The sequence below is a fragment of the Dipteris shenzhenensis genome, chromosome 11 (genome assembly GCF_047967505.1).
Source record: "Dipteris shenzhenensis isolate YYH24624 ecotype China chromosome 11, Dip_SZ_1.0, whole genome shotgun sequence".
NCBI lineage: Eukaryota > Viridiplantae > Streptophyta > Polypodiopsida > Gleicheniales > Dipteridaceae > Dipteris > Dipteris shenzhenensis.
In genome coordinates, this window is record NC_141606.1 from 27,938,706 (window position 1) to 27,953,350 (window position 14,645).

General features: G+C 43.9%; 1 protein-coding gene across 1 annotated transcript in view; it reads right to left on the reverse strand.

Annotated features, from left to right (window-relative positions):
* LOC147896856 (SCY1-like protein 2 A) overlaps positions 1 to 14,645 on the reverse strand; it is a 49,866-nt gene that overhangs the window by 12,533 nt on the left and 22,688 nt on the right. Inside the window, exons 8-9 of the mRNA XM_087381060.1 lie at positions 8,361 to 8,522; positions 8,051 to 8,169 (exon numbers count right to left, since the gene is read on the reverse strand). Of these exons, the coding sequence (XP_087237186.1) occupies positions 8,051 to 8,169; positions 8,361 to 8,522 (281 nt within the window). The remainder of the gene's footprint in view (positions 1 to 8,050; positions 8,170 to 8,360; positions 8,523 to 14,645) is intronic.

Here is a 14,645-nt window from a genome sequence, read left to right on the forward strand (position 1 = left end):
AGAGTTCCAGCAAGACCAGCTGGTACAAAGGGCAAAATCCGAGATTGGGTGGACAGAAGAAGGGAGGGATGAACTGTGAATTTCAGCAATGAGGTGGAGTCGAAATTGACACGTGAGAGAGGGCTCTGGTTGAAACGTAAATCACCAGCAGGTATGCATAGGGGCTGAACAAGGGTGGGCACTGGGCAGGGGTATTTGCTGGTGGCCTGTGATTTTAGCTCCCAGAAATCATACAAAGCCTCCAAAAAAATCGCTAACCTAGCTCTCTCTCTAAAGCACTGCTTTTTAGTCCAAAAATGCTTGTTTTTTGGTCCAAAAGCACTTGTTTTTTTGTCAAAAAACAGGGCTTCGTTTTCTGGCCTTACAAGGCCAAATTTAAGGTCCTGCTTTTGGTAATGCAAGGCATCCCAAAAGCTAGATGCCCAAAAAGCAAATAGACCAGCCCTAATTGCACCTCTTCCTGCCCTAATTGTGCATCTTCCCAGCCTATTCTAGCCCCGTGCAAGTCACTTTCTCCCATGCAAATGGCCTAGCAACGCCCTGTGTCACAATTCACAGCACCTATTGTTAGAATTATTATTATATTCTAGGCAATGGCCAATGTAATGTAATAAGCGGGTTAGGGACACTTTTCCCTCTTAGAGGTTTTTCCCCCTAACCACAGTCTAATCCCTAACTACGGTTAGTAATTAGATAGGGTTTTGTCATTTAGACAAAACCCCTCATCTCTCTTTTGTACTTCACTCCATTTCAGTCCACTATTCAGTAGACCTACGTTTAGCTCACACTCTTGCTCTCCTTGTTTTTCACATTTGGTATCAGAGTAGTTGAAGCTCTTGGACCTGCCACCAGCTCTCGGATCTGCTCCTAGCTCCCAACTCCCTCACATGCAGCTCCTGTTCGTACAGCGCATTCCGCGCTCACAATCTGCACGCAGCCCAAGCTGCACATTCTGTACAAGTGCCGTACAGCTGCCGTACAAATCCATCCGCACACAGGCCCTCCGTACAAGCGTATGGCGCCGTACAACCTACAGTCCATCCGTACTTGCACGTGCAACGCTGCCATCTACCGTACTGCAAGCTCATGTGGCCATTCTGTACTAACCGTACCCGACAGCTCTCCACACGTGTGATGCTGCCATCCGTGCAACGTACGGTTCTGTACCTGCCTGCGCCGTCCGTCCATACAGTTGCACCATTATGTTCATACCGTGTACAAATTTCCGTACAAGCCTTCCGTGCAAGTTCCATTCTTGCACGCATTCTTGCAGGTGGTCTTTGGCAGGCATTTTTGCAAGTAGCCATTGTTTGGCTTGCATTCTTAGAGCGCAATTTGGGCATTTTATTCACTTGCAGACATTGTAATCAATTTGCAAAATCCACTCCAAAATTTGGGGCTTTGTGGTTTTGCTTGCAATTTTTGCAGAGAAATTGGGGCTTTTGCAGAAAGAGTGCAATTTTTGCAACATTTGGGACTTTCAATCTATTTGCCCTCTTTTGTATGCAATTTCCCACAAGAAATTGGGGCTTTTGCATTTGGGTTGCAATTTTGCAGTTGAAAGAGCATTTTGGAGGTTTGTAGGCAGTTTTGGACTCAGAGTGAGTCAATTTGCAGACTTTTGCCACTTTTTGCAGATTATATTTGCAGATTTTTGGTCAATTAGCAGAGCATTGTGGTGCATTTCAAGCCTGATAGGCTGTGATAGTATTTGTCACTGTGGTTAGATATTCTTTGGCAAATTTTACTTGTGCAGTTTGCATCCCAGGAAGGGATTTTACTTGTTTAGTTTGCTGTGTTTTTTAGTTTATTAGGCAAGAATGGCTCGGAACAACCCCAATGAGGTGTTTAAAGTCCTTACACAGAAGGATAAGTTGGATGGCACCAACTACTCCTTGTGGAGTTTCATGATTCGCAACATCTTGGTTGGCAGACATCTTTGGGATTATGTCAATGGAGATGAAGCAAGCCTAGATTCTGTGGCTAGACCTGTCACTCCTACAGTTGGAGGTAGGGGTAGAGGTCAAAATGCAGCACAAGTAATTGGAGCTGCTGATCCAGTGGCTCCCACATCAGGGCAAAAAAGATGGGATTCTAGGGATGCACAAGCTCTATCAGTGATTTCTCTCTCTGTCAAGAGGTTCATTATTCCTCACATTCAGTCATGCAAGACCTCAAAGGCAGCTTGGGAGATATTAGAGAGTATGTTTGCAGCAAGAAATGATGCCAGAGTTTCCTTCCTGAAGAGAGAGCTTTCTCATATGCATATGGATGAGGGAGATTCCATGAATACTCACCTCACAAAGCTTCAAGATTTGAGGGAGCAATTGCTGAATATTGATGAAGTTATTCCGGATTTAGAGATGTGGTAATTCAGAGATGATTACCACCACTCTGAATTCTCTTCCAAAGTCCTATCTTGGTTTCCACACCTCGCTGAACAATCCTCTCTCTTTTCAAGAGTTGGTAGGACTTCTGTTGTCATGGAGGGGGGGAACAATCCTCTCTCTTTTCAAGAGTTGGTAGGACTTCTGTTGCAGGAAGAGCAGACACGAAGTAATATGGCAACACGGGCTGGCGAGCATGCCATGCTTTCTAAGTTCAAGCCCAAGGGAAAAGGGTAGCAAAAAGCAACATGCCAATCAGCCCGCACATCAACATAAGCTGATTCAGGACAGCACTCTTATAAGCTAAGGGTGATGCAGATAAGCCTCGGAAGAAGGACATTTGTCACTACTGCAAGAAGCCAGGTCATTATATTGGTGAATGCAAGAAGCAAATAGCTAAAGAAAAGAAAAGGGATTCAGATGTCGCTTTGTCAAATGCATCAGCTCCTCATTCACATGATGGGGGAGATGTTACAGCCAACTTTGTGGAAGAGCACTATGCCTTTTTGTCTTGCATTTCAGATTTTTCAGTAAGTAGTTCAGATACTACAGCTACTATTGAGGATGATCCTTATGCTTTCTTAACTTACAGTTATGATCCTTCAAAGGATGCATGCTCTCTCAGTGTCAATGAGACACTGATTACTTGGAATTTTGATAGTGGTGCTTCTAAGCACATTACTTCTAAGAAGAGTCTTTTTGCATCTCTGCATCCTCCACCTACTAAAAAGAAGGTGACTAGTGCAAATAATTATTCTTATTCAGTGTGTGGAGTGGGGGACATTATTCTCATATGCACTGATGGCACAGATTTCATAATTTCATATGTTCTCTATGTACTAGGTATAAGAAGAATTTACTTTCAATGTCCTCTCTTAATAGAGAAGGATTTCATGTTGTATTCGGTGATGCTAAGTGTGCAGTTAGAAACAAAGAGAATGACTATGTTTTGATGTTGTCTAGCACTTTGTATCGGGGTGTTTTTCAGCTTGATATATATGAGAAAAGATCCGATCTTGCACTTTCAATGAGCACTCCCACTGCTGCAATGCAGAATCCGGAGTTATGGCATGCCAGGTATGGGCACATGAGCTATGGCAGCTTAATGACACTTCAGAAGCATGCTAATGGTTGAAGCATTGCTTCCTTTAGAGTCACCTCCTCCTCATGCATGTGAGAGTTGCATCCTTGGCAAGATGCATAGATTTCCTTTCAAGAAGGATGGTGCAGTGAGAGCTACACGCAAATTACAACTCATTCACAGTAAGTCTGCAGTCCCATGAGGACACCTCCTTTTAGGGGTTATCTCTATCATGTTACATTCATAGATGACTTCACCAACTACACTTGGGTCTATGGTCTTAAGGCAAAATCAGAAGTGTTTATGCAATTCAAAAACTTTGTGGCTATGGTTGAGAATGAGACAGGACTCAAGGTGCAGACACTTTGCACAAATCGAGGGGGGGAGTATATGTCGCATGAGTTTGAGGCATTTTTGAAGGAGAAAGGCATCACGCATCACCTTACAGTGAGGCTTACACCTCAGCAAAATGGTAAAGCTGAGCGCAAGAATCGCACTCTTATGGAGATGGATAGATGCATGCTTACAAGTAAAAAGTTGCCTCACAGGTTTTGGCTCGAAGGCCTCATGTGTGCAAACTATGTTTTGAATCGGGCTTCCACAAAGACTTTGAAGACAATCACTCCCTATGACGCATGGCATGGGAGAAAGCCTTCAGTGGATCACTTCAGAGTTTTTGGTTGTGTTGCATATGCCCACGTGCCTATGGAGTTTCGACATAAGTTGTCGGATAAGGACTTAAATGCATTTTGTTGGGTATAGTGCCCAAAGCAAAGGCTATCGTCTCTACAATCCTAGTATAGATGTTATATTTTCAAAGAATTCAGCACATACACATGCTGAATTTAATATTCCAGCTTCTTGAAATGATGCTTTTGAGGGGATGCTTCCTATAGCATTTGGTTCCCCAGCTGAGGTTCATGCTGAAAATCAGAATTTACAGGAACCTCCTCCTGATCCACATGCCCCAGTTCAGCCACCGGTTGCTTTTGTACCTCCACAGGGTGTGGATGAAGTTGTTAGGCAAGAGATTCAAGAGATATACGCAGCCAAAACAGTACCGAATGGGTTGCTACAGACTCTCAGAGAGAGTAGGCTTGAGGCCTCTTTGCCTGGCAGGACTCGTAGTGGAGTAAGGCATGCAGGGGAGGCTCTTTCGGTTGAGACAGCTTATGCAGGTACTCTTCTTGACGAAGAAGAACCTGACTCTTTTAAAGAAGCAAAGGATAAAGTCCATTGGATGCATTCCATGCACAATGAATTGCAATCCATTGAGAAAAATCAGACTTGGGATGTTGTGGTTTTGCCACAAGGTAATGCCATTGGTACCAAGTGGGTTTTCAAGGTGAAAAGGAAACCAGATGGGTCCATTGACAAGTACAAGGCAAGGCTGGCTGCCAAAGGCTATGCACAGAAGAAGGATATAGATTATGAGAAGACTTTTGCTCCTACATCCCAGATGACCACCATATGGTCAGTTATTGCAATGGCTGCAAATTTTGTTAGGAATGTCCATCAGTTGGACATTAAAACAACTTTCCTTAATCGTGACTCGTAGGAAGAGGTTTATGTTAAACAACCTCCTGGATTCGAACTTTCTGGCAATGCACTTCAAGTTTGCAAGCTTAAAAAATCTTTATATGGGCTGAAACAAGCCCCACGTGCATGGTATGCCAAGATAGATGCATTCCTAGCAAGTAAGGGGTTACATAATAGTCCCACGGAAAGTACCCTCTACATCAAGAAGCATGGGGGAGATATTTTGGTCATCATTCTTTATGTAGATGACATGCTGCTCACAGAGTCAAACGAGGAAATAATTGCAGATTTCAAAGCTGAGTTGAAAGCTGAATTTGGCATGAAAGATTTGGGCATGTTAAATTTTTACTTGGGGATCTAGTTTAATACAAGACAAGCGTGGCATCATTATGTCTCAATCCAAGTATGTGCAGAAGCTCTTGGATAGGTTCAACATGCATGATTGTAAGCCTATAGCCACTTCCATGGAGCCGGGGCTGAAGCTCACTATGTATGATGCAAGTTAATTAGTGGATGTCACACTTTACAGTCAGGTTGTTGGATGCCTTACCTATTTGTGCAATACACGACCGATATTCAATATGCCGTATCTCAGGTGAGCAAATATATGCACAGCCCAAAGACAACACATTGGCAGGCTGTAAAAAGCATCTTCCGTTATTTGCAAGGCACAAAGTCTTATGGCTTGATGTTTCCTAGGGGGGGTGACTTGCACATGCATGCTTACATTGATTCAGATTGGGCTGGAGACTATGATACCAGGTAGTCCACTAGTGGTAATTGTTTCTTTTTGGGCAAAGCTTGCATTTCTTGGCTGAGCAAGAAGCAATCTACAGTGGCTACTTCCTCATGTGAAACTGAGTACAGGGCAGCTTTCACAGCGACAGTTCAGTGTGTTTGGCTGCGACGTTTGTTTGCTGATCTTCGTCTCATATTGGAGGGTCCTTCTCCTATTCTCACTGATAGTTAGAGTGCTATAAAGAATCTTGTGTTTCATGCTCGCACGAAGCACATTGAGGTTCATTATCATTATGTCAGAGAGAAGTTGCATGCAGGGGAGATCAATATGATCTACGTGTCAACACATGACAATGTTGCATACATCTTCACCAAAGTACTCCCACGTAAGAAGTTTGAGGCATTTCGCAGTGCCCTAAACTTATCTCCTTTTGGTGATTGATCACTACCTTGTACACCACATTGGCAATGTAGGGGGGTGTTAGAATTGTTATTATATTATAGGCAGTGGCCAATGTAATGTAATAAGTGAGTTAAGGGCACTTTTCCCTCTTAGAGGTTTTTCCCCCTAAACCACAGTCTAATCCCTAACTAGGGTTAGTGATTAGATAGGGTTTTGTCACTCAGACAAAACCCCTCATCTCTCTTTTGTACTTCACTTCATTTTAGTCCACCATTGAGTAGACCTATGTTCAGCTCACACTCTTGCTCACTCTTGCTCTCCTTGTTTCTCACACCTATCCCCTCCTAGTCGTACTAGTGTTCATTGTTCCTGAGTAAGAAGTGATGGCAAATCTAGGATCCACCTTCCTGACACCACTAGACCTCCTCCTTGTAGTCATGCAAGTCAAACTTGCTCTGACTTGCGTGACTTAAAAGTGAACCCTTGGTCTCCTTATATAGGCTCGAGCCCAGTGCTGCTAAAAATAGCAAAACCCTAATTCGAACCCTAATCCACCCGTGCCCTTGCAACTCAACCCGAGAATCGCCTGCCTAGCCCCAAGCCTCCCCAGACTTCTTGAGCTAACCATGTGTGCGTAAAGCACACGTCACATATGGTCCATGCACATGACACCTACAAAGGCAGCTGTTTCTACCACTTTACTTGAGCAGCAGCGGAGAACTAGTAAGGCTCTCAACAACAGGTTTCGAAGCGTCACACGCACCAATTCAACTATTTCAGATGCTACCACCTTGTTACCTCCACCCTGGGGATACCTGAGCATGGTATTGAGAGTGCATGGCGGGATTCTACCAGAAATCAGCCTCTTGTGATACGCTTAGGCCCATCTAGTTGCACTGCACAGAAGTGCATCCCTACTAGTCTTCGGTATGGCCCTAAGATTCTTATCATTCCCATCTAGAGGCTTGACGGAGTTTCCCTTGAATTCTATGGATCCTATGTGCAAATGCATCAGGGCCTATGCAGCATCTTGCCAAATGTACCCTGCCATCATATGGCTGCAACGTGTGCACTGCTGTGTCATATGGCTGCCATGAGTCATGCGCAGCTTGCTGATATGGCAATCCCATGCCACATGTCAATTTGCTGATGTAGCTCTCCCATGCCACATGTCATTCTGGCCATGTGTCATACTACTACTATGTTTCAATCACGTCACAGGTCATGTAACGTGTCACTTACAGATTTTTGACATGTGCTTAAAAACATGGACAGAGGTTTTTCGACCCCTTTTCTTTATTAAAAATTAAAAGAGACTTCAAACAGTGTTTAAGTCTTAAATACTCTGATTTCAGCTCGGCTTTGACTATGATTTCCTCAAGATTAAAGCCATTCAATAATGCTGGCCAGAGACTAGGTTTTTCTAGAAATTGATTTTGCAAAATCATACCAAAGTTTGTGTATTTGCTCTGAGAGGTGACATCGCAGACTAATTCCTTGAGTGCACAGAACACTCACGAGTGATTTCTGTGTCAATCAATACTATGGGCTCCATTCTGAAATACTGTCCAATCATGAAATCATGGCATGTAGAAAAATGCTAGGAAGTAAAGGGAATGCTTAGTGGGCTCAATTTCTAGTTTGTTGCAACCTCTTCCAAAATTCATACCCGTCAAACAGAGTGTGCCTTAAATTAACTTATCTTGTAAATAGAGATAAACAGTATGAGACCTGGATATTAATTGAATTGTGTGAACACAACAAATCAACAGGTTCATAAAAATTCAGTTCACTATTTGCAAGGTCATAAGTTTATTCGTCAACTTCGAACTTCTTGTCTATTCTTCTTGTAGACTCACCCAATGAAAGTATTTAAAATCTCAGAGGAACAGAGAGAATGACCTTAGGATGTCCTTTACAAAGAGCATATACTTTGCAAACTGTTGAGAATTTAGTTGCTGGGCCACAAGCAATGGAGATAAAAGAGGAAGTAGGTGTTCTGCAGCAAACTCAATCCCATACTGTCAATGAACACAACAAACAATCAGCAGCTGCAAAAGCATTGAGTGACCACTTCACATCTTTCAAAGTCATCAGGATAAAGGCCTTTATCACACCTTTTCATTCCATCACATGCATCAATATCCCTAGCTGCTAAGTTAAGAAAGCTTCTTAAGCAAGAGAAAAGAAAATAGTACTTTTGAGACTGCACCTGGTTAAAAATAGCACTGGCAACACTAAGAGTGCACATGAGAGTTGGCGCAGAATGATCAACTGCAGTGCACCTCTGTAGTGTTTGGACAATTTCCAACACTAATGATTTATCTAGCCGTTGTACGAGTTCCCCTAGGCACAGAAGTGCATTCACACGCACCTAAACAAATTACGAAATAATCTCTATCAGCAGATAAATAGTATTGCTCCCACAATGTAATAGCAACAATCTTTTCCAAATATATCACAAATGTACATGTGGATTTTAATGGAGAAAAGAGGAGATCCAAGGTTTCATGTAAACTTTGCCAATGTCAGATTTACAAAGTGTGATCATAATCAAGTGTATCTCTGATAATCAGCAAGTGACCTTGGTAACTCGATTCCTAATTCGATTGAATAGATTCCATGATGACTAAGCATGAGGCTCAAAACAAACACATAATGACTAAGCAAGCAGATGAAAACAAAAGATATTCAAGGAAGGGAAAACAGACACAGAAATGGAGAAAATTGAAGTACAATACAGAAAGCTCTCGTTTCCACACCATTCCGGGAAAAGCTAAAAAGGGAATGATATGCGAAAATGTATCATACATCGCGATGTCCTATTACATAAACCATAAGCACTAGGACGAGTGGGATGAACACTCCTCTACTTCACCCCTCTCACTTCCCAACTCATTCTAATCATGTCATCTTCCTTTCATTGGAATGTAATGGGAAAGAGTTCAAAGACAGCAAGTTTATGTGAGGCAAAAAGACGGGAATGGCATGAAGTGAACAAAAACAATGAGAGATGAGGGTCGCAAGAAAGGAGAAGAAAGGCACATCTCAAGCAAAGGTTTGAGCCGTACACAGTTGGTCTGGTCATTCAATGCTTTGAAGGCGCTTCATCAAATATTATAGTAGAATGGACAACCAATATATATATATATATGCACTTGCAAATAAAAGACACAGCTAAGATATCATAAGCCCTTCTGATACTAGAAAATATGTCTATTTGATCTTTAATGCATAGAATAAAACTAGGCATTGCTAACATGCAATGAACACACAAGGCAGGCTTTTATGATATGTAAGTTTTCCTTTCAGGTGAGATTGAAAAATAAGGTAGAATAAAACTAGGCATTGCTAACATGCAATGAACACACAAGGCAGGCTTTTATGATATGTAAGTTTTCCTTTCAGGTGAGATTGAAAAATAAGGTAGAATCCAGGTTTTGTTTTCTACTTTACCCGCTTTTTCTATGGCTTGTCGCTCCATGCCTTAGTGGTAGGGACATTTCTTTAGAGGATAGAAAGATTCTTGCTTTGTCAGTGTTATACTCCACATGTTTTATGGGCTTGCACTCAGCCTAGGCATACTTTTGGAGGGGGGTAGGCTGCTTGATTTCAGTTGCTTCTTGCAGGAAGCAGTCCTCCAACCCTTACATGATAAGGAGCGCTGTGGAAAGCCTCAGCAAGACTTGCTTCACTTCATAAAATGGATCCATTTGATTGGCCTCAGGTGCTCAAAAACATTCATATAAGATCTCTTTTCTCTTCAGTAACACATTGGTTCCAATCTGCAGCTCCACAATACCTCTGTAGATGGTACCTTTGGGAGATTGGCCCTAACAGGAAGCCTATTCGCTGGAGAAAGTTGTGTTGTACTCCAATAGGTTAGCTCTCTCTTGGTTTTCACATGACCCCAATCAGAAGCATCGTCCTACGAGCCTGTAGGTTGTTACAAAGTATTTGCCCTTCCACCCAACACCATTCACTTGCCACTTGTTGGATGGGAAGCAATGAGCAGGAAACAAGCTGAAAAAGCAATGGACTGTACTTGCAAACGGATAATGAGGAGAGTAGAAGAGTGGCCAATATGGCCCAACCAATTTAGGACTAAATGTCCTAAGAGTGCTAACTAGGACTAGAACTAACTGTACTAATTGTTCCTGCCTAGCCTACAAGGCTCACAAATGGAATGTGGCAACAAATTCCCCTCGATGGGATGGCTGCCGTATCTGGGAAACGTTACAAGAATACCTAGAAGCTAAATCATGGTTGAATGTGTTCATCAGTGATAGATATTGCAACCAATGATAGCACAAGGAAAGAAAAATCATGTAACAAAAGGTACCAAGTGTAGACCTTGCCAAAACGCTTCCAAATTGGGTCAAGGTAGAGCCAACGGGAATATATTTGCTAAGTTATCCTCCGTCGGAACATAGGACAACTATATGTCTCCGACTGAAAGTTGCTCTCGAGCATATTGATAGTGAACCTCTATGTGCTCGGCACACGCATGAAACACAAGATTGCACACAATGGACGAAGTACTCTAGCTATTAGTGTAGATGGTAGTAGAAGATGTTTGGCCGGCATCAAGATCTGCAAGTAGCTTACGGAGCCAGACACACTCCAAGTAGCTGTAAATGCTGCCCTCTACTCAGCCTCACAACTAGAAGGAGCAACTATAGGCTGCTTCTTGCTGAACCAGGAAAGCAAGACGCGCCAAGCATGAAACAGTTGCCACTAAGTGATATCCTCGCGTCGTAACAACCAGCCCGGTCACCGTCCATAAAAGCATGCATGAACCGTGAAGATTTATCATCATAGAGAGGGCCCAATGCTGCACACCTTTCACATATCAGAAGACAAATTTCACTGCCTGCCAATGTTGTGTAGGGTTTGTGCATGAACCTGCTTAACTGGGAAACTGCATATCGTAGACCAGGCCTAGTCTGACACAAATAGATTAGGCAGCCAACAGCCTGCTGATAAAGAGTGGAATGAAATGCACTACTCCCATCGTCAGAGGAGAAAAGAAAGCCAGGCTCCAAAGGCGTCGAAACTGGCTTACAATCCTCGACCTGAAAGCGATGCAAGAGCTGTCCAATGTACTCAGACTCACTCATCATAATGCCCCCTCCTCTCCAAATGAGCAAACTAGATGCCAAGATAATAATGCAACTGGCCCATATGTGGCATGGCAAAAGACTTCTGCAAATCAGCCTTGAAGGCCGCAATTCGCTGAGTATCTGGCCCAATGATATGCATGTCATCCACATAAAGAATCAATAGGAGCAAATCTGCCCCACACTTCCGGACATAAACTGTTGCTTCTGTAGGGCTGTTCTGAAAACCAAGGCATATCAAATATGAGTGTATTATGGCATACCATGCCCAGGGGTGCCTACTTCAAACCATAAAGGGATTTACACAACCAGCATACCCTATTTTCAGACCCCTTAACCTCAAAACGGAGGTTGTCTGACATAGACTTTCTCAAGCAAATCACCTGAAGAAAGGCAATCTTAATGTCAAGTTGATGAACCTCCCAATGCCTGTGGGCTGCAAATAGTTATGACACACCTGAATGGTAGTGATGCGTGAAGTGGGGGCAAAAGTTTCCTCAAGTCAATGCCTTGTTGCTAAGCACAGCCCTTGCAACAAGACGGACTTTGTAGGTCTACGTTGCCATCACCTTTCGCTTTGAGTTGTAAACCCACTTTGTGCCAATGGCAAACTTGCCAAGAGCAAGTCAAACAACTCCCATATGCCGTTTTGGTGAATGGAATCCATTTCATCTTTTATAGCAGTCATCCACTCTTTGCTTTCAAATGCATCCTTATGGCATAAAGGTTCCCAATTGCAGGCTTCAGTAATCAATGCAACATCCAAAAAATTGCCATGCATCTGTCTTTGTGCACCTCTAGTACGGACAGCCAATGGTTCAGCTTGCTTGTTGTCCCTGCGGGTATCGAACATCCATCTGGGTACTATTTTATGCTGTCTAATGACAGCCCTCTCCTCTGCAACTGCATATTCAACAACATGATCATCAAGTGAGGCATATCAGGCTTGACATGGGCTTCGAGAGGAGGCTGAGAACTGCTTGCTGCTGCTCTTCAACACTTTCTGAGATTACACTTGTTCGTTTGCTTTCCCGAGAACATTGTTGAGCTGCCCCTGAAATCATTACGCATATGATTCCCTTGGACGAGAATGCCCAGCCTGTGCGTCAAAAAGCTTTCGACATGAATCCAAAATATGCCAAATTAGTCAGAGATGAGCTCGACAAGCTTGAGGACATTGCATTCATATATCTAATTGAGAACACGAATTTGGTATCCCCCATCATTGTCGCACAAAAGAAGAATGGAAAAATCCGAGTTTGTATGGATTTTAAAAACAAGGTGGTACATGTACTAACTACACCAACAGATCTAACTGACTGTAACTAGGCCTACAAGGCACATACCAAGGAATTAGCGGCACCTATGGATAGCCCATAGAATGGCCTACAAACCCCCCTCCATGGTTTGGGCAAGTATCCTGGACATGACTCAGGATACCTGAATATCTAATGTCACGGTTGCACATGTTCATCCTGTAGGGATATAGCAACCTATGATTGTACAGAGTACAACACATCAAGTCACAAAAGGTAGTAAGTTTAAAGCTTGCCGAAAGCTTAAAACTTAGGTCAAGGTAGAGCCTTCATAAAAAGATCTGCCAAGTTGTCTTCAGTGGGAACATAAGACAACTGAATATGACCTGTTGATAATCTCTCTCTGACATAGTGATAGTAAACCTCAATATGCTTTGTGCGAGCATGGAAAACAGGATTCCGTGCAACAGCCAAAGCACTCTGACTATCGCAGTCTGACATGCATAAAGTTTTGTAAGTAACTTCTGAAGCAAAACACACTCCATTGTAGAAGTAAAAGCTGCTCTATACTCGGCTTCACAGGTAGAAGTAGCAACTGTACTCTGCTTCTTGCAGAACCAAGAAATACATGAAGTACCAAGCATGAAACAGTTGCCACTATGTGACACACAGGTGTCCGAACAGCCAGCCCAGTCACTATAAGTGAATCCAGGCATAACAAGTGAAGAATCAGCCTCATAAAGGAGGTCCAAATGCTGAGTGCGTTGTTAGAATTATTGGCATATTCTAGGCACTGACCAATGTAATCCATAAGTGAGTTAGGGGCACTTTTCCCTCAGTAGAGGTTTCCCCCCCTAACCACAGTTAGTGCGTTAGTCTGGTTTTGTCACTTAGATAAAACCACCTCCTTTTTTTTTTTTGCCCCCAAAGAAAGGAACCTTCTATTAATGCTTGAAAGATTTCCATACAAGACAACAGCCCCGAAGAAGCTGAGTATGGAAAAAAACCGAAAAAGGCTGAAAGCAAAACCGCCCTGTTCCAGAGAAACCCAGCTCACTGCCTAGGGGATCTCTAGAACTGGGGCTAACAGCCAAGTGGGGGGACTATACAGCCAACGAATCCCTCGCGGAGTGAAGATGTAGAAAACACCTGCAGGCCAAGCCTTGCAGAAACGAGCGTGCCTCTTGATAATCGCCCTGGAGCCTAGAGTCCTGCGCTCCCAGGTGGACCGTAGACTGTAAATGATATCCTACCATGTGGCAACTAGGGTAGCCGTGGGTGGAACCGGGTGCTCACACATCACAAGACTGCAGCGAGCCACCCAAATGTTCCAAGCCATGATGCTGGCTACCACCTCCCAAACACTGTCCTCCTTAGGAGGAGGACGAGCTAGACTGTCAGGGGGGACTGCCTCGTGGAGTGCGATCCTCTGGATGCTCTGACCCTGTATCCGGTAGGCTAGGGAGATCTCATTAATCTGAAACGCGTGTCCTCCCTCTATCAACCAAGCCACCATCTCTAGGTGTAGTCTCTATGAAGACTCTGCATACGTGTCATGATCCTGAGGTCTCCCATCCAGATCCTCGCTGCACTACAACAGCTCCAGAGGCAATGCGGGATAGTCTCCAAGGCACCATCGGAGCAACAATGGCACTGCCCGTCCACTCGCATCTGCTCCAACCATGGTCCGATGGACAAGCCTTCGTGGGCGGCCAGCTAGAAGAAGTAAGAGATCTTCCTCGACCGCAAGCTGGACCACAACCGTGTCCAGAACCTAGAACGCACATCCCGGGGCACTCTCTAGGTCACCCAATGTCTCTCCCTCGAAGGGGTACACCTCAACGAGTCCATCTGAAGCCTCCTGCCAATCCGTGTGGTGTAGGAAAAGAAGGGCACCTCATCCACCTGCTCACCTAGGCCGCCCCTGGAGGGCCAGAACCACTCTCCCGGATCCCACTGGACCTCCCTCAGGGGTCTACCCTCCCACAGCCAAAGGCGCCATCTAGAGGCATCCTGCCCTGAAATACTGGAAGGGTCAATGTGCCACCCTCGACCCCCACAGCCGTTAAGGTTCTTATTTCGCCAGCTGACAAGCAACAGGTACAACAGGCAGTTCAGTCC